Here is a 21,010-nt window from a genome sequence, read left to right on the forward strand (position 1 = left end):
GGAGTTTAGAAGCGGTTAGGAATGAGTTCAGTTCTGGACATATTTAAATCCAGATGACTCATCCAAGCAAATCCATCTAGCAGGCAACCCCTTACGTAGCTCCGACGCTTAGGGGATGTACTAGGATAAAGACGGATGTGGGTAAAATTCTAATCCCTCACCCAGGTCCTGAAGGAGCAGGTCTCTGTCCCAAAGCTTCCTTCCAGCCACTGACCCTCCGGCGTTGTCCTGCCTCGGGCTGGACCTTCTGCTCCCAGGACACAGTCCCCCAGTTCAGGGAAAGACTAGCTCCTTTGTTGTCTTTTTTGCCTCAGCTCAAAGCTCCCCACTGACTCCAAAAGCCCCCCGGCCCCCCCAAAAGCACTCTGCCCAAGCAGGGCAACCCACCCCAGGGGGCCTCCTGTGCCCTCCAGGGCCTTACAAAACCTCTCTAGCACTTACAAAACTTGTCTTCCTCATTAAAAGTATGTTCCGGGGAGGCAGTAAATACGCCTGTCTACTTAGGGCTGTAACCCCAATGTCTGGCAGAGAGTAAGCACTCAAAAATATTTTCTGAATAATCAGTAATCTGGAGAAAGACAAACACTGTTGAGCTCTTTATCTTACACCATACGTGTACACAAACACCAAAAAGAAAAAGAACAAGAAAAAAAAAAGCTCAAAACAGATCACAGAACTAAACGTAAAAGCGAAACCTAAAGCTCCTAAAAGAAAATGCACGAAAAAATTCATGCTTCTGAAGCAGGCAAAGATATTCAGAGAGGATGTCAAACATAAAGCACAAAAGAAGAAAACGAAAAACTGGACTTCAACAAAACAGAAAATTTGTATAGTTTGAAAGACACAATAAAGAAAACAAAAGTCTCAGACTGAGAGAAAATAATTACAATATGTGAATCTGACCAAAGAAATTAGTATGTACAATATATACAAAAATCACATACAACTCAATATTAAGAAGACAAAAACCCAATTTAAAAAAAAATGGGCAAAGGATTTAAACCAAAGACAATACACAAAGATTCACTAAGCACATTATCTTATGCTCAGCACTTGACATCAGGAAAGTATAATTAAAACCAGATGAGATCCTCACATTTATGGTTAACTGATTTTTGACAAGAGAGTCAAGACAAGGCCCTGGGGAAAGAACGGAAGTCTTTTCAACAAATGGGGCTGGGACAACTGTGGGACAACCACATGAGAAAGAAGACATGAGACCCCGACCTCACACCGTACACAAAACTAACTCAAGATGGACAAAACCCTCAATGTAAGAGCCAAAACTATACAATTCTTCGAAAAGAGATAGTAAATCTTTGTGATCTTGGATCTGGTAATAGTTTCTTAAATGACACCAAAGCACAAGAAACAAACAAAAATAAATAAACTGGACTTTATCAAAATTAAAATCTTTTTGCTTCAAAGGAAACTGTAAAGGAAGTGTAAAGACAACCCACAGAATGGAAGAAAATATTTGCATATCGTATACAATATGGATATATGTGAGACAGCCATACAACGGAACACTATTCGATCATAAGCAATGAAACTCTGACGCAGGCTACAGTATGGATGGATCTTGAAAACATTAGGTCATGAGAAAAAAGCCAGGCCCAAAGCTCACATACTGTATGATTCTGTTTACATGAAACATCCAGAACAGGCAAATCCACGGGGACAGAAAGGAGACCAGGGCTACTCTGGGCTGGGCAGCACAGAGGGATCAGTGATGCAAAGGTTTTGTTCTGAGGTGATGAGAATGCTTTCAGCTGATTGTGGTCGTAGCTGCACAGCTCTGTGACTATATTAAAAACCACTCAACTGTACACTGGCTGAATTTTATCCCAAAAAACTGCTAAAAAAAATTAAAAACCACATGAATACCACTACACAGCCACTAGAAAAGCTAAAATTAAAGACTGACAAACTGCAAGTGCCGGTGAAGACTCATGCCCTGATCGTAGGAACGTAAAGTGACACAACCGCCTTGGAAAACAGTGTGGGTAACGACCCAGGAGCATGAAGATATACAAGGTCACACACACGACTGTTCATGGAACTTTACTGGTAACAACCAAACGTTGAAAACTACCCAAACGTCCATTAACAGGTGAATGGGTAAACAAACTGGTATATCCATGCGCTAGAATACTATTCTGCTATAAAAGAAATGAAATTATTGACGGGGGACAATGGATAAATCATGGATAAATCTCAACACGGATAAATCTCAAAAACATCACGTTAAACGAAAGAAGCCAGGCACAACCTAACACATGCCGGATGAGTGCGCTTACAGGAGACGCTGCAACAGGCAAAGCTGATCAATACTGACAGGGACCAGGTGATAGGGGAGTGTGCTGGCGGTGGTGGCGGCGGGGTGGGCAGGGGGGAAGCCGACAACAAAGGGACGCAAAGGAACCCCTGGGGAGATGAAAATGCTCAGTGTTTTGACTGTGATGGTGGTAGCATGGGTATGTACCTTTGTCAAAGTTCAGTGAACTATATACTTAAAATGGAAATATTTCATCTTATGAAAATCATTTTTATAAAGTTGATTTTAAAAAAACCAACTAATCACCGAAGCCTGTAGGAAGCCTACAGTTAAGAGCTGGGCAGAATTACGGATCTAATGAAAAGAGATGAGAAACGGGCAGCGAGGATGGAGAAGACCAGGAGAGAGAGGTTTCTTAAGGATGCCTCTTTTTTAAAAAAACCCTTTGATTTTACCAATTTCTGCCTCAAGCAGTGTTTACCAGCTCCCCCCACTCCGGAGAAATGTCACCCATTTTCCACTGATATAAGCAACAAAGTAGCCAAAACGGGGTGGCCGGAAGCACCCGGATAGAAGACTCGGATGGGAAGACCTGGGATCATCCCATCATCACCGAGACGACGGGAAAGTTATAACCGGCAGCGTCATGAGGCTCAGTCAGCTCCTGAGAAGCCTCACTCCAGCCTGGTGGGGAAGCAGTACCTTCCCCCCCACTGAACGACTGAGGAAACTGAGGCTCACACAAGACCATCTGCCCGAGTTTACAGAACCACCGGTCTCCTCTACGAGTCAGTAACCTGGAAAGGCTCGCCCCATCGGGCTGGAGGTGCGCCTGACCCCAGACTCCCGACCACCCGCCCCCACGGGGTAGGATGGAGCCTGGCGTGGACTTACTCCCTGAACCCACTCGGTTGAACGTTGGTCCTTCCACGATACAAACATAACGTGCGCCCACACGCGGAGGAAAATGTTGAAGCCTCTACCTCGAAACGACGTTTATCAGGCACTCAATCAAAATCTACTGAATAAACAGAAAAAGCTCACCAGCTGCATTTCTGCTTTTCTTCAGAAATGTACAGTGACGACATCATCCCCCCATCTAGTGGTTAAGAAGAGAAGAGTTTCAAGAGATGCCCCTAAAAGCAGGACGAGCCTTCCGCCTCTGTTTTCTGGCTGCCACTCTCAGAGCCCTGGGCTCAGCCCAGCACGTGAGCCCTGCCCTGGGAAGTCCTGCCTGGGATCCGGGGCCGAGCGGTGGGACCTGCGGCACTGCCCGCCCTGCCTGCTCGGGACCCCGACGCCCGTCCCAACCTCAGGACCGGCCACCTCAAGCCCGGTCAGTAAGTCATTCAGCACAAGGGTCTTAATGCCCAGCAGAAGGGCAGGGCGCTAAGGGGAGACGAAACACCGGGACTACGGGGATGGCAACTTTGAGGGGGCGCCAGGCTCCAAGCACACAGTCCTGACAGAGGGTTCAGGTCTCGTCCCCACCCCTACCAGCGGCGCAGGGGAGAAGACGAGGGGTCACAGAAGTTCGGGGAGCAGCGCTGCGGGCAGAGCACCGACCGCCGACGGCGCACGCGGGGGGGAGTCGGCCCGGTGGGCGCCACAGCCCGTGGCCTGGATCCGCGCTCCAGGCTGCTTGCTGAAAAGCGATCAGAGGAGAGGCAGGATTTGACAAGGCCGTAAGGGGAGAAAAGAAGTTTAAGACCTGGATTCGAGGGAGGGGCACTGGAGGGGAAACACTGGAGCAGAGCACGGAGCAGCGCCAGCGGCGCCCAAGAGCTAGCGAAGGGTCCAGGTGCGCGTCCCTCGGGCGCCTGTGCGACGCGCACTGCAGCCAGCAGCTCGGCCCCCGGCCCGGCCCGCCCCGCTGCGCCCGCCCGGCCAGGTCCCGGTCCTCTCCCAGGAGGGGGCACGTCACTATGCCCACCGCTGCTCACCGATCTTCAAATGAGAGCGTGTGCATGCCGGGGAGACATGAACGCCTTCCGAACAGGAACCGGACAGACGGCGAGAGTTTGCGGCTAGAAACTTTCCCAGCCCCACCCCCGCTAGGTTCCTCCTGAGGACTGCCTTGAGGCCTCGGTTCCCGAAGGCCCGCTGCTCTCCACGCACAGCCCCGACTGCCCAGGCCACGCTGAACCCCGCGGTCCCTCCGCCAGGAGCCTCCGGACGCCCACCCCGGGGCCTTTGGATTTGCCGGTAAAAGGCCAACCACCTCCATCCTGAACCGTATCAGAGAACATGCTGGGGAAATAAAAACCCCTGGCACAAAGTAGGGACCATTTATGTGACTTTTGTGATGACCCGCCTTAATTTGTCAAATCCCAGTACATGTGCCTTGGTCTATCACAAATACTTCTGTCAACAGTGAAATAAGGCTTTAAAGCAAAGTATCCTGGCCAGGGCTGAAGTGCAGACCCCTGTCGAGTGGGGTGGGCACGACTGCCTTCTCCGCCTGCCAAGTGCTGCGTCAAATGCGACGCAGACCAGGGGGCACCCAGGACAGCAGAGCACGTGTCTGGTGCCCAAGTGGCCTTTCCCCCGCGTGTGTCAAACCGCTTCGCAGTGCCATGTCATGAGCTGGCGGGAAAGGCAGCTTTGGGCTGGAATCGCAGGTATCCGTGGGAACTCACTGACTCGCTATACGTGGATGGCTGCAGAAACAAATGCATGGCACCGATACAGGTACATATCACCAACTCTGCCCACAAGAAGGCGTGGGACCAGCACCCCTTGGCAATGAGCATGCCTACCACCCAGATTTTGGACTCAAGTACTATTTTTCCACTAAAAGGAACCAGGGCTCCTTGGAGAAAAGGCTGCATGCAGGGCCGGGAAAGAGAAAGCACAAGCTGAGCCTGGACTAAATTGTGCCAGAAGAGAAGTGTTCAGGGAATGATGGAGAAATGATAAAATAATGACAATGACAAAAGTCAACTTGAACAGGCTACCACTGGCCAATGGAGGACAATTCAAACCTTAAAAGGAACAATGATAGTAATGGATTATAACCCACTGGATAAAGTACAGACACACACAATGTGATGAGGGAGAGTTATTTACAGAGTGTGAAAGTCCCTCCGTCAAAAGCCACACTGACTAATTGCCAAGGGGGCATATTCACCCCAGTGGAGCAGCCTGGAAGGCACCACCATCATAGAGAGGAAACACCCATCACCAGTCCCAGGTCATCCCTGCAAGACACAGAACGTGGATCATCTCACCAGGAAACACCAGACACTCCCCGACTCAGTCCCATTTGTAGCCTTCAGCAGCATCAAAGGCAGGAAAGCCGAAGACAGGCCGAGGAAGGGCTCCACGGGGAGAAAGACGGGGAGATGCAACAACCAGACACAATGTGGGTTTCTGGGGTGGAGTCGACGGCTGTCAGGTGTGTGACCGGAACAGCCGGTGAGATCAGCGTGGACGGCCGCATTGTGGTTGTGCAAGGAAACATGCTTGTGTGTAGGAAGCACTAAAGGCAGGTGTGAGGGGCGGACTCTCAAACACGTAGGGATGTCGCCTGAGAACTGTGTCCCCAGTTATGTTTCTCTGTGACTGTTTAAAAAATGTAACTTCGGGCTTCCCTGGTGGCGCAGTGGTTGAGAGTCCGCCTGCCGATGCAGGGGACGCGGGTTCGTGCCCCGGTCTGGGAGGATCCCGCGTGCCGCGGAGCGGCTGGGCCCGTGAGCCGTGGCCGCTGAGCCTGCGCGTCCGGAGCCTGTCCTCCGCAACGGGAGAGGCCACAGCAGTGAGAGGCCCGCGTAACGCATAAAAAAAAAAAAAAAAAAAAAATGTAACTTCAAAAACCTTCTCCAACTGAACTTAGAGGTGATGGTCAAGCTGACCTTCATTCCTTTCACCTTTATTTCTTCTCCCTTCAATATGGAAAAGTGTGTCCAAAGAAAACATCAGAATTTTATCAACTGCAGTTACAGCTGTCTGCTCTTAGAAAGAACACACCCAGAAATAACCCAACAAAATGGGATTCTAGTGACACCTAGTGACCTTATGTATTTCATGAAAGTTCACATCCTCAGTGGAAAACACGAGCAATGGTCTGCACAGGCAGTTAACGAAAGAGCGGATACATGACACAAAAAATAAAGGTCAGCTTGGCTGTTACCTCCAAGTTCTGTCAAAGGAAGTTCAAGCTCACTAAAAACCAAGGCAATGCAAATGAAATCAACTTTATCATTTCACCTGCCAAGTAGGAAAGATTAAAAAGTCTGATAACTCACACTGCTAGAAAGAAAGGAATTTGGCACGTTCTTTCCAGAATGTAACTTGATAGCATCTATCAAAAGCTTAACTCTGTAAGCCCTCTGAACCCAAAAGTCCATTTTTGGAATTTAAACCTATGGAAAGACTTATACCTCTGCAAGAAAGTAATGTACACAAAGGTTCAATGTTGCTCTATTTCTGATTGGAAAGAAAAAGAAGAAAGAAATGGAAAACTTCATACTCATTAATAGGAGATAGGTTACATAAATTACTGGGTATCTATTACAAAAGACTAATATATGTTTTAAAAATCAAGATATACCTCTACGTAAAAACATGGAAAAATGTTCTTTCTTATACTGTTAACTAAAAAAGCATATGTGCATTCCATGAAAAAAAAACCTACTTATTTACTTGGATGTATATATATAAATGTGAGTGTATACATGCACGATTACACATTTTTTATATGCTCAGTAAAAAACAATCTGAAACTATATACTCCAAATTCTCAATGGTAGGTTTCCCCGAACTGAGGGGAGTGCTGGAAGATAAGGCATAAGGTAGATTAAGTAGGGATTTTTCACTTTAAAAATAGCACACATTTAAATATAAATATATTTAATTCAAAAGAAAGTCTGTTTTCAAGATAGCAGAAGGTAATCTAAAAATCAGTAATTAATTGTATATAATAGTTAAAATCTGATTGTGTTACAACAAACAATAATAATAAACAAGAAAGAAAAGAATTTGTATTAAAAATGTGATTAAATTCACTTTTAAAGAGACCTTAGGAGATTGCCTTCAGGTACAGTTACAGTTATTTTGTAGTTTCTATGAGCCCCTTGAGCTAAGCAGTGGCAGAGATGAGAAAGGGGGCAGAGAGGAAGGAAATTAGGGAACAGACCAGCAAAGGAACAGGATAGCAGGAGAAAAACTGTTGGTGAGAGGTTCCATGTCAGGACTGGCTGGAGGCCTCACTTCAGGACAGGAGTGCCCAGCTGTCAGGTTACATGTTCGTCCAAGCTTCTCCATTAACTTCAAGCTTTCAGTAAAGGTCTATTTTTCTGTACCCACGTATCCATACAACCTTTTACTTGTAGCTCTGATATCTCCTCTGTTCATCAGTTGTTGGGACAAATACTTCCTGAGCACCTACTATGTGTTAGGTGCTTAGTGGAAACACAACTACAGAAGACGACAAACACGGAGGTTGTGCATACAGTTTACTTCATAATGGAAAGACCAAAATGCATGATTTGGTAGGTAGACAGACACACAAATGAACGAATAAGTTATACCAGCACAAAAGAGAGTAACAAAGGGGGCTCTACTATAGATGGGAGGACACAGAGAGCACTTCAGGGAAGGTGACCCTGAAATGGGACACATATGAAGGAGCTGAGGCCAAAACAGGGTGAAGCAGGAGGAGAAGGAAGCAGAGTCAAAATGGTTGAAATAAAAAGCAGGTAAAGGAGGACCAACATACATATAATTTAAGCCCTTGAAGAAGAAAAGCAAAGCAATGGAACAGAGTAATACTTAAATCATCCAAGAAAAATTTTCAGAAATAAAGACCTGAATCTCTTGAAAAGGCCAATCTAGAATTAGAATGATCAACTGGATCAATTAGAGACACAGTAAGAAAAGACCATTAAACTTTAAAAGAAAAAAAACAAATCCTTACAGCCCCCAAGCAGAAAGAATAATTTACAAGGAGAAAAAAATTAGACTGGCACCAGATGCTTCAAAAAGAACATACTAAGTTCCACGGTATTTATTCCTAACAAACCAAATCTCCCACAAATAAATACACTATAAACTATAAGCCACACATTCTGGAAATATCAAAAAAACCCTCCAACTACCAGAAGACTTTGGAGGCTAGGGAAAAACAAAAACAAGCAAATTTTGAAAGGAAGCAAAAAAAAAAAATCTGAGGCTTTACCACAGTTTCTGGGGCTTTACCCTGAAGTAAAACATGACAGTTTCTATGGCAGTGGTAGTGATGGGCAGCTGCTGTCTTGGCCAAAGGAACTGGGGACAAAGAGCCTGGGCAGCTAAGGCCACCAGGAAATGATGCAAGGATCCAGGAAGCAAAAAACCAGAGAAGGGGCACCTCAGATTCTGAGCATGAAGTCCAAGTCCCTGGCTGACCCCTGATCTACTGTCCATGGGGCAAACAAATATGCCTGCAGCTAAGGCTTGAACGGAACAAATCCAAGCAATGCCCAGCACAGGCTGTAAAATGCCAGTGCACAGTTTACAGCTAAACAATTCAACTGCTTTTGCTAAAACAAAGTCAATACCCTTTGGCGTAACAGAAGAGAAACCAGACTCTATATAACATTTACAATGCCCAAAATAGAACCCAAAGTTGTTTTACGGAAGAGTCAGGAAAATGTGACACATTCTCAAGGAAAAAACAATCAACAGCCACCAACCTCAAGATGCTGAAACGACCAGACAAGGAATGGCTATAACTATCCTCCACCAGGGAATGGAAGATACGCTTTTAATGAAAGACAGAGAAAGCAAAGACAGGAAATCTCAGCTGAAAAACAAAACATATAAACACAAAAAAGAACCAAGTGGAAATGTCAGAACTGAAAAATATCTGAAATACATTTAATTAATGGACTTAATAACAAAATGGAATTGATGGAATAAAGAGTCAATGAAATTGAAGAAAGATCAACTTGGAGAGAAAAAAGATGACTGAAAAACAATAAACAAAAACCAGGGCATTAGGGACAAGTGGGAAAATTTCAAAAACTTTATCACACAGAAGGGACTGGCAAACCATGGCCCGCAGGCCACCCGGCCCACCACAACGTTTTATAATAAAGTTTTACTGCAACACAGCCACACCCATTTGTTTGATCCTCTCCAGGGTTCTTTCCACACCAGGGCAGGGAGCAGCTGAATAAAGACTATGCGGCCCACAAAGTCTAAAATATTTACCATCTGCCCCTTTACAGAAAAACTTGGCCAATTCCTGATATGCAGCTAGAGTAGTACCAGAAAAACAGGCAGGAAAGATATCTGAAGAAACAACGGCCCAAACTAATCATGTTTTTAGAAAAAAAATGTATAACCTCATACATTAAAAAACTCAGCAAAATCTTAACAGAATAAGTTAAAAAACACCACACTTAGACACTGAAACTTCTGAAAACCAAAGATAAGGAGAAAAACTTGAAAGAAGCCAGAGATAAAGAACACATTACTTACAACGCAGAAATTATTTGAAAGACTACAGGCTTCTCATGAGATACCAGAGGACAGAAGACTCTGGGAAAACACCTTTAAGCAGTTGGGGGAAAAAAAAAAAAAAACTGTCACCCTGGAATTCTATATCCACTGAGAATACTATTCACAAATGATGATGGAATAAGGACATTTTCAGATGGAGAAAACCATGGAAACCTACTGTCATCTGATTAAAAGAAATGCTCGACTGCCAGAACTGAAGGGAGAAATAAACAATTTAACATTAACATTTGGAGACTTCAATACCCCAATTAGTAACGGATAGAAATGGGACTTCCCTGGTGGCGCAGTGGTTAAGAATCCGCCTGCCAAGGCAGGGGACACGGGCTTGAGCCCTGGTCAGGGAAGATCCCACAGGCGCGGAGCAACTAAGCCCGTGTGTCACAACTACTGAGCCTGCGCTCTAGAGCCCACGAGCCACAACTACTGAAGCCCATGCGCCTAGAGCCCATGCTCCACAACAAGAGAAGCCACCGCAATGAGAAGCCTGTGCACCGCAATGAAGAGTAGCCCCCGCTCGCCGCAACTAGAGAAAGCCCGCATGCAGCAACGAAGACCTAATGAAGCCCAAAATAAATAAATATATTTTTTAAAAAATAGAACTAAACAGATCAAGAAACAAACAAGAAACTTAGAGAAAGCCCGCATGCAGAAACGAAGACCTAATGAAGCCATAAATAAATAAATACATACATTTTAAAAAATAGCACTAAACAGATCAAGAAACAAACAAGAAACTTAGAAAACAGTATAAACCAACTAGATCTAACAGACATCTATATATGGAACATTCCATCCACAACAACAGAATGAATACACATTCTTATCAAGTACACATACAACATTCTCTGGGCCGGATCAAATGTTAGGGCATAAAAACAAGTCTCAACTACTTTAAAAAAAAGAACTGAAATAATATAAAATATGTTTTCTACCCATAACAGAATGAAATTAGATACCAAAAAAATAATGAACTTTGGAAGGCTCACAAATATGTAGAAATTAAACAAGAAGCTACAAAATAACGAATGGGTCAAAGAAGAAATCACAAGAAAAAATGGTAAATACTTTGAAATAATTGAAAACATAAATATAATATACCAAATTTCAAGAGATGCAGCTAGAGCAGTGCTCAGAAGGAAATTTATAACTATAAACACATATTTAAAAAGACTAAAGATTTCAAATGAATAATCTAATGCTCTACCTAAAGAACTAAGCAAACTGAACCCAAAACAAGCAGAAAGAAGGAAATAATAATTATAGTGGAAATTTTAAAAGTACAGAAAAACAATGGAGAAACATCAACAAACCAAAAGTTGGTTCTTTGACAAGATCAGTGAAACTGACAAGCCTTTAGCTTAGACTGATCAAGACAAAAAGAAGTGATTACTAAAATCAAGAATGATTTTGGTTTTTTTTTTAAGGTCACTACTGACCTTATCAAAATAAAAAGGATTATTACAGAATACTACAAACGAGTACATGCCAACAAATTAGACAACCTAGATGAAGTGAACACATCCTAGAAAGACACAAACTACTCAAACTGACTCAAGAAATAGAAAATGTGAATAAACCTATAACAAGAGATTGAATTAATAATCAATAACCTTCCCACAAAAACAAGCCCAGGCCCTGATGGCTTCACTGAAATTCTACCAAATGCTTGAAGAATTAACATCAATTCTTACAAACTTCAAAAGACAGAAGAACACATCCCAGCTCATTCTATGATGCCAATACTGCCTGACACCAAAACCAGAAAAAGTCATCACAAGTATTGACCAATATCCCTTATGAATACAGATGCAAAAATAAAAGTACTAGCAAATTGATCCAGCAATTAAAAACAAACGTATACAACATAACCAAGCAGGATTTATCCAAGGAATGCAAGATTGGTTCACCATATAAAATCAATCAATCTAATACACCACATTAATGGAATGAATGAAAAAATACCCACATGAATATTTCAATAATTGCAAAAAGAGAATTTGACAAAATCCAACATCCTTTAATGATAAACAAACAAACCGAAACAAACAAACAAAAAAAACTAGGAATAGAAGGAAACTTCCTCAACCTGACAAAGGGCATCTATAAAAAAATAAAATCCAAAGTTAACATCTCACTTAATAGAGAAACACAGAAAGCTTTTCTCCAAAGACTAGGAGCAAGACAAGGATGGTTACTCTCACCACTTCTATCCAACATCGTGCTGGAGATTAGGGTCAGGGCAATTAGAAAAGAAAAGGAAATATACGGCATCCAGATTGGAAAGGAAGAAGTAAAGCTATCTCTATATACAGATTACACAACACTGTATACAGAAAATCCCAAGGAAATCACAAAAACACTTTGAGCTAATAAACAAGTTCAGAAAACTTGCAGAATACAAGATCAACATACAAAAGTCAGTTACATTTCTATATTTTAACAACTAAACAATGAAACAATTCCATTTATAATAGCATCAAAAAGAAAAAAAAATTATGAATAAATTTAACCTAAGAGGTATAAGGTTTGCACCCTGAAAACTACAAGGCATCACTGAAAGATATTAGACAGCCAAAAAAATGAAAACACATCCAATGGCCATGGATTGCAAGATTAAATACTGTTAAGATGGCAACACCTACCTAATTAAAGACTCAATGCAATCTCTATCAAATATTAGTTGCCCTTTGCTTCTCCCTGAAGTTGAAGCTAATCCTAAAATTCATACAGAAATGCAAGGGAATTGGAAGAGGCAACCAATCTTGAAAAATCAAAATTGGAGGAGCCACACTTCCCAACTTCAAAGCTTACAGTAAAGCTACAGGAATCAAGACTGTGGTGCTGGCATAAAGATACACACAGATCAATGAAACAGAATTGAGAATCCAGATATAAACCCATGTATCTATGGTCAATTAATTTTCAGCAAGGGTACCAAGACAATTGAATGGGGAAAGAACAGTCTATTCAACAAACAGTGCTGGGAAAACTGGACAACCACATGCAAAACAGTGAAGGTGAAGCCTTACCTCACACCATGTGCAAAAATTAACTCAAGTATAACTGCAGACCTAAATGTAAGGATAAAACTATAAAACTGAGAAGAAAGCATAGGTGTACATCTTTACGTCCTGGGATTAGGCAATGATTTCTAGGATGTGACATTTAAAACACAAGCAACAAAAGAAAAAAATAGTCACAATGGACTTAAGAAAAATTTTTAAACTTCCGTGCTTCAAAGGATATCAACAAGAAAGTGAAAAAATAACCCACAGTTATATCCAGGATAAAGAGCTCTTACAACTCAACAAGAAAAATAACCCAGTTTAAAAAAAATGGACGAAGTATTTGAATAGACATTTCTCCAGATATGCAAAAAGCCAGTAAAACCACGAGAAGCGGCTCAACATCTCTGCTCATTAAGGAAATACAATTCAAAACTACAGTGAGATACCACTTCACATTCACGACAATGCCTGTAAACATGAAAGAGGGATAAAAACCCTCATACACTACTGGTGGGAGTGTAAAATGATGCATCCAATCCAAAAAGTAGTTTGGCAGTTCCTCAAAAAGCTAAACAAGCAGTGTCCATGCGACTCATCAATTTCATTCCTAGGTGCATATATATCCAAGAGGATTGCAAGTATATATTCACACAAAAACGTGTACACAAATGTTCACAGCAGCATTACTCTCAATAGCTAAAAAGTGCAAATAACCCAAAGGTCCACCTGCTGAAGATAAGCAAAACATGGTACATCCTTATAATGCAGCCACTCAAAGGAATAAAGTACTGACACAGGCTACAACACGAATGAACCTCTAAAACGTATGCCAAGTGAAAGAAGCTGAACATAAAAAGCCACATATCGTACGATTACACTTACATGAAATGTCCAGAATAAGCAAATTCAGAGAGACAAAGCGTAGATTAGTGGTTGCCAGGGGGTGCGGCTGAGGGGACAATGGGGAGTGACTGCTAATGGCTATGGAGCTTATTCTGGAGTGACACAAATGTTCCTGAATTAGGCAGTGGAAACTGCTACAAATCTTTGTGAACAGAATATATTAAAAACCACTGAACTATACACTCAAAGGGTGGGTTTTACGGTATGTGGACTTTATCTTAATTAAAAAAAAGAAGAAATACCAAACATAATAATTCACACTGAAAGGAAATAAGACCAGAAGACACTCAGATCCTCAGAAATGAAGAGCAAGCATAAATACACAGATAAATACGAGAGAATTTTTTCTCTTAGTTTACTTAAAATACAGACAACTGTTGAAAGCACAATGACAACACTGCCATATAGACGTGCATATGCATACAGATGTGATACATGTGACAACAGTGACACAAAGGATGGCAGGGCAGAATTACCAGGTTTCTACATTTTATGTGACGTGGTACAATATTAAGTCTAAGTAGACTCAGAAGTTAAGGATCCATTTTGTAATCCCTAAAGCAATCACTAAAAATAAAAAAGAGAATGGAAAGAGTTTTAGTTTAAAAACTAACAGATCAAATAATCCAAAGTAGGGAAGGAAAAGGGAAGAAAGGAACAAATATATTTCCCGCCTTTGCTCGAAAGGCCAAGAAGCCATGATACTCCCTGGCCGCGAGCCCACCAGCACCACATCTTAGTCTCTGATACTATTCCCCACTCAAAGGAATCACCGTCTTTGCAGAAATGGCTGGCGCCAAGGCTGGGGTAGGGCAGGTACGAGGTGTCAGACGGGACACGTCACAGTGACACAAGAATCAGCTGAAGGGGCTCCCTCTACCCAAAACTGAACGATCTGAGCACCAAACAGACAGGAATGAACTACAAGCCACTGAAAACTACAGGAACCCGGCAGGTGACACTAATCAGTTAACCAACCAGCGTGGGAGAAGAGCACGCTCTTTACTACGGTACACAGCTGGGCACAGCCGGGGGAACAGGAGGAAGTGCTAACTTGGAAGAGAGTCGCCTTGGAAGATTCAGAGTTAAGGTTGGTTCAGGCAAGAATCATCACCGACGCTACACCTGGGGGGCAGGGGGAGCAGAAGGTCTGCATGATCTTAAACCGCCTTCCCACAGGTAGCTTATCAGTCTCAAGGGAAACAACAGCCATTACACAGTGGAAAAAGCAGCAAACACCTTGCCAGGCGACCAAAATTAAGATGCGGATGAACACTGCAGGTCTCTGGGTAGGCACACCTCACTCATGGAGCCTTCTGGGTGGGACACCATAACCTGGGTCTAAACACGGGGCACAGGTCACATCCAAAATGAAGAACATCTCATTTTAAACAAAAGGGTGAGGCTGGAGTTTTCAAAACTGCCCAAGCCACAGAAGATAAAGAAATGGAATCAATGGCCACGCCTTACTGTTAAAGTTTTTTAATTAATAGCCTTTATTCTTCTAGAGCAGCTTTACACATCAACAGCCAAAGTCTATGCCTTCCTTATATTTTACATCACTGCTTTCATGTAAACTCTAGTTTTCTAGAAAAGCAGCAGTATGACTCCTTTACATCTGGATTTCAGGGAACTCGATTTATATCATCTGAAACCCCACTACCTCTGACCTCAACCTCCTCCTAAGCTTCCTCTCGACCACTCCTGTATGGGCTCAATTGTGTCCTCAAGTTCACATGAAGTCCTAACCCCCCAGTACCATAGGACGTGACTGTAGTTGGAAATGGGGCCTTTAAAGAGACAGTGAAGGTTAAATGAGTCACTGGGGTGGGCCCTAACCCAGTGGGACTCGTGTCCTTATAAGAAGAGGAGATGAGGGCAAAGAAACACGCAGACCAGGTGAAGACACAGAAATAAGATGGCCATCAGCAAGCCAAGGGGAGGCCTCATAAGAAACCAACCCTGTGGACACCTTCATCTTGGACTCCTAGCCTCCAGAACGGTGAGAAATAAATTTCTGCTGTTTAAGTCTGCAGTCTGTGGTATTGTTACAGCTGCCCTAGCAGACTAACACAATCTGCTTCCTTATTTTTTCCTGAATACACCACACATACCCCGTTCTCAGGGCCTCTGGGCAGGCTAGGAGTTATACCACACCCGTCTTGCAACTCAGGAAACTGAGGATGTTAAAAGACCCTAGTAATAGGCAGAGAAAAGATGGCAATCAAACTTTATCTGGTTCTGTGATTCATGCAAAATACCTCCACACTCTACCAATACTAGATAACTTAAGGGTAAAAAAAACAAAAGAAATGACTTACTTTTCAACCCAGAGCACTGAGACGAGCTTCACGCCTCTCTTCCGCGCTTTGGCCCAGGTGCTCTGGTACCCGTCTTTGAACACGACGTGAGTTACTTGTTTGTTGAAAGTTTTTGAAACCTGCAGACAAAATGCAGAAAACTAAAGTTAAAGTACTGTTATACTATTTGCACAGTTTCTTAAGTACAAGCCAGTGTCACTCCTGTGACACTGCATTTGCAAAAAAATAAGCAACAAAATAATTAGCAAAGAGTATCAAAGTATAAAAAAGATAATACATTCCTACCACTTGAGTTTATTCCAGGACTGCAAAGTTGGTTAACAACAAAAATTCAATCATTATTATTTACTACATTAACAAAGTAAAAGAGAAAAATCACAACCATCTCAATATATGCCAAAAACGCATTAAAGTTAAAAAGTTTATTCATGAGGAAAATTCATAGTAAATTAGGATCTGAAAGTTGGTACAAAACTGCATGATGGGAAATGCTAAAAGCTTTCCATTGAGAAGAGGATCCAGATGAGGATGCCTGGTATCTCCATTCTATTCAACTGGCCCCAGCCAGTGCAGGATGGCAAGAAAAGGAAAAAAAAGTGTTAGGATTGGAAAGAACAGAAGTAAAACAGTCCTTTGCACATAAGGTTCAATTGTGCACACTGTTAACATCCCCAAAACGCCACAGAATTCATAAATGAGTTTGTGAGAAACTCACTGAGAAAACTTACCGTTTTCTGGACACAAGGTGATTATGAAAAAACGAACTATTTCTATATAACAGTGGCAGTTAGAAAAACGAATTCAAAAGATACCATTTATGACAGCATCAAAAACAACCGGAGAAAATTATAAAACATTACTGAAAAAAAAGAAACCCAAATCAACAAAGGCATACATCATGTTCATGGGTTAGAAGATTCCATTTTATAAAAATGTCAGTTCTCTCCGTACTAGTCTGTTGTTATCAATCCAATACCAATCAAAATCCCCAAAAAGCTTTATGTTGTAAACGGATAAACTGACTCTAAAATGTATTTGGAAAGGCAAAAGGCTAAGAATAGCGAGGACACCTTGAAGAACAAGGGGAAGACTTATGAAGAGTTATGATAAAGAGTAATTAAGACAGGGTGGTTTGTCGTGAGAACAGACTATATGGACACGGAAACATGGTTACCTGACTGATGACAAAGGTGTTACTGTGTAGCCTGGCTAAAGGACAGTCCTTTCAATCAGGAGTGTTGAGATGAATGACCACCCACATGGGAAAAAATGAAACTACTTCACACCATACGCAAAAATTTAAATCTAAATGTGAAAGGCAAAATGATAAAGCTTCTGGAAAATAACAGAGGAGAAAAATCCTCATAACCTCGGTGGAGAAACAAATTTTTTTACTACTAGATACACACACAAAAGCTCACCATAGAGAATAAACTACTTTACAATTATCATCAAAAGACACCGTTAAGAAGGTGAAAAGGCAAGCCACAGAGTGACAGAAAATATTGCAATTCACATGGCTGACAAAGGGGTCAACGGAGAAATACAGAGAATGCTTACAAATCAAGAAGAAAAAGAAAAACCCAATGGAAATATGAGCTGGAGACTTGAACAGGGTTTTCAAAGTAAATATGTGAAGATGTGCAGGAAAATGCAAATTTAAACCAGCATGCTATGCCCAGAAATGCACCGGGATGACTGAAGGTAAAGACAGACCTAACCAAGCAGATACAGCAGCGGAGCTTTTATATGCTGGCAGAATGATAAACCGATTCAACTACTGTAGAAAAATGCTAGGAAATCACTGATAGTTTTCTAAGATGTGACTAACAGTCTTCCATCACACAGAAGTGTCCTTGTTCTTAAAGATGCAGACGAAATATACTTAGGGGCAAATTATGCTACCTGCAACCTACTTCCAAATAGCTGAGGAAAAAAATACACATATAAATATACTGTTTAAGACAGAGTCAAAGCAAGTATGTAAAGATGTTAACTGCTGGATCTATGTTCACTGCACTATTCTTTCAATTTTTCTATTTGAAAATTTTCTAAATAAAGGCGAAAAAAAAAGATTCAAGAGATCTAAGACCTTAATACTACTCTCAAAAGCCATTTTGCCAATTCCTGTGTTCCACGGCTTTTTTTCTCAGCCACAATAACACGTGTAGCCCAAGTCTGCGGTCGGTATCATCAGGTGGAAACTCTCCCGGATTCCTACCTTCCAGTGTCAGAAAAAAGGTGTCTTCTCAGGTTCACAAGCAAGCCCCGCCCTGCATTCTGACTGTCCTCCACCCTAATCTGCTCTTGGCCTTTACATCCGGTCTCGTCAGGGCAGGGACCAGGGCGAGTCAAAGGAAATTCGGGAGCACACACGCTCTGCCTGACGGTGAATGCCGCCTTGCAGTTTCCCTGATGTCCTGGCTTCACCCTAATCCCTGCCCTGCTACCATATTAATCTCTCCCTTCACCAGCCTATCGGCCACCCTCCTCCAAATCCCAACGTCCACACACACACAAATAAACTCTGTTCACAGCTGAACTCACTCAGAGAGCGTTTGCCTTCACCATCTCCATTCCTCGGGTCTCCACGATTCCCGGGCTAATTTCTACCCGCTTCACCCAGTTCCCTGAAAACTGCGATACGCCCAACACTGACCTTACAGTTCTCAAGCCTGAATACTTCCCAATCTTAACTTTTCTTAAGATTCTATAGTGTTTTAAAATTCCATCTTTGAAGCCCGTCCCTCCTCCAACTTCCAGGCTTGTTTTCTGGATTCTCCTGGCATCCTTCTCCGCCTGGTTCCATGGCTCCCACCGCCAGCCCTTGAAATACTAAATAGGCTCCATCTGCAGCACTTTTCATGCTAACCACCTGGGTCGTCACCACACCAGTGGCTTCACCTGACCCTTAAGGCCTTGACGCCTAAACCACTATCTCTAGCCCTGAAAATCTCAAGCTCCGGATCTGTACATCCAAATGTCTATCAGATACTTCCAGTATACCCCAAATCCACCATGGCTTTCTTCCTCCTCCTGCCATTTACCCACTGTCTTCTTTGTCCTTCATGTTCTAAGTCAAAACTCTCAAAATAAGAAAATGCAAGTAGATCTCCGTATGTTTCAGAGGGCTGTCAGATGCGGCGCTGGTAAAATGAATTTCCTACCTTTGCCCCCATGTCCGCAAGTTGATTTGTAAATGTCTTTGAATAATTTTCTGTTCCACTGGCTGACCACACTTCTACATACGCCACAACATCTGAAAATAAACAGATACTAGTGTGAAATATATCTGATATTCCAGCATACCTCGCCCAAGGATTTCGATATTTTTCTCTTGTTCTATTTACATTCAAATGTGAGTTTTACATTTCTTCTGTTAAAAGCCTATTCAAAATAATATTAGTGCTATTAGAGTTTTTAAAATTTCAAGGGGGAAACAACTTTACCCATACACACGTCACCGTTTACATTCTCAACTGGATGGTCTTCCCAAATTCCTAAAACCAAAGCCTAACTTCTTCTAGTGCAAGAGCCTGTTTTCTGTAAAGAGCCAGAGAACAAACACCTGAGGCTCTGAGGGCCATACAGCCACTCAACTTCATGGCTGTCGCACAAAAGCAGCCAAAGACAACACATTAATGGGCAAGCGTAGCTGTGTTCCAACAAAACTTTATGAACAAGGCAGTCTGGGTTTGATATAATTTTCATCTGTCCTCCCGTCTTCTGCTCCCCCGCCCCCAGCCATGTAAAAAAGGCAAAAAGCGTTCTTCACTGGCAAGCCCTACATAAAACAAGGAGCAGGCAGGATCCAAGGGGCAGGGAGCGTAGTTGACTCGCGCCGCTCCGACCCTGATGCTCTCCAGGTGTGCCTGGAGGCGGTGATTGCTCACTCAGCGGTCGAGACGCCAACACTGACAAATGCACGCGAGGGGCGCTACCCTTTCTCCCCCAGATATCACTACTGCCCTCCCCCCAAACCCACCTGGTCAAAGACGCCAGAACCCAGAAAACGGTGAAAATCAAATCCACCCACGTCTCCCACCCCGCCGCGCCTCCGCACCGCCGGTCCCCCCGGACCGAACCCACGTGGGGCGACCCCGGCACTGGGCTCGGATACACACCCCACCCCACACGGGTGGTCCCGGCGCCGAGGCCGGGGACAGCCCCCCAGCCCCCGGGCCGACTTCCGGGAGGGCCGGGTTTCGGGCCCCGCGCGTCCCGCGAGCCCGGTCCCAGCGCCTCCCGACCCCGGTACCCGTCCTTAAGCCGGCTCGACCCCCACCCGCTCACCTTTCAGGACGGGGCCCCCAAGGGTCCCGGGTGCCGCCATGAGGGGCGGCGGGCAGCTCGCCGCTGCTGAGCCGCGAGCCTGACGGAGCGGCGGCACTGAGCATGCGCAGCGCGGGCGCGCGCCGCTAAGCTCCTGCTGCGCGGAAATCCGTTGCTCCGCGTTTTCTAAGCCGCCGATGGAAGGCCGCGGTGGGGAAATAAGGCCCACCCTCGCGAGAAGTGGAGACAGGCTCTTCTCGCCCAGACTCGCATGCCCCACAGGTCTACGCTGCGGGTCAGGTCACGCGCGGGGACCCCGGGTCTCCGATATCCGCACGGGGCCCCGGATCTTCGATTCCCGCCGGGGGCAGGGGGGCGTCCCTGTTGCCTGGCCGCCTCCTCGAGCTCTGCGGCCCGCAAATCCCGGAGCGGATGAATCCTGGCGGGAGTGGGCGAGCCCGACTCTCAGGAGCAGCCCAGCCGCCTGCCGCTCTGCCTCCGGGTTTCAAACCTCCCGCCCGCTCCCCTGCAAGCCCCGCCCCCGAGGGCTGTGCGCATGCGCCCCGCGGGGAGACTGTCCCAGCCCCCAGCTTCCTGGCGGTGACGTTTAGGAAGGGGAAGGTCTTGGCCACCTGTTCACAAGTTCTCTGTTTAAATCTCCCTGAAACACCGAACTAGTTAATGGACTCATGCCGTATGTAGTGTAAAAAGTTTCATTTTCA

General features: G+C 44.0%; 1 protein-coding gene across 2 annotated transcripts in view; it reads right to left on the bottom strand.

The window, feature by feature from the left end:
- The window catches only part of MCPH1 (microcephalin 1), a 238,240-nt gene extending 217,849 nt beyond the window's left edge, over positions 1–20,391 (bottom strand). For both annotated transcript variants that reach the window (XM_032618443.1, XM_032618442.1), the window contains exons 1-3: positions 20,310–20,391; positions 19,184–19,275; positions 16,017–16,135 (exon numbers count right to left, since the gene is read on the bottom strand). In XM_032618443.1, the coding sequence (XP_032474334.1) occupies positions 16,017–16,135; positions 19,184–19,275; positions 20,310–20,349 (251 nt within the window). In that variant the 5' untranslated portion in view covers positions 20,350–20,391. The remainder of the gene's footprint in view (positions 1–16,016; positions 16,136–19,183; positions 19,276–20,309) is intronic.
- Between the last annotated feature and the right edge of the window lie 619 nt (positions 20,392–21,010).

The sequence above is a fragment of the Phocoena sinus genome, chromosome 21, assembly GCF_008692025.1.
Source record: "Phocoena sinus isolate mPhoSin1 chromosome 21, mPhoSin1.pri, whole genome shotgun sequence".
Taxonomy (NCBI): domain Eukaryota; kingdom Metazoa; phylum Chordata; class Mammalia; order Artiodactyla; family Phocoenidae; genus Phocoena; species Phocoena sinus.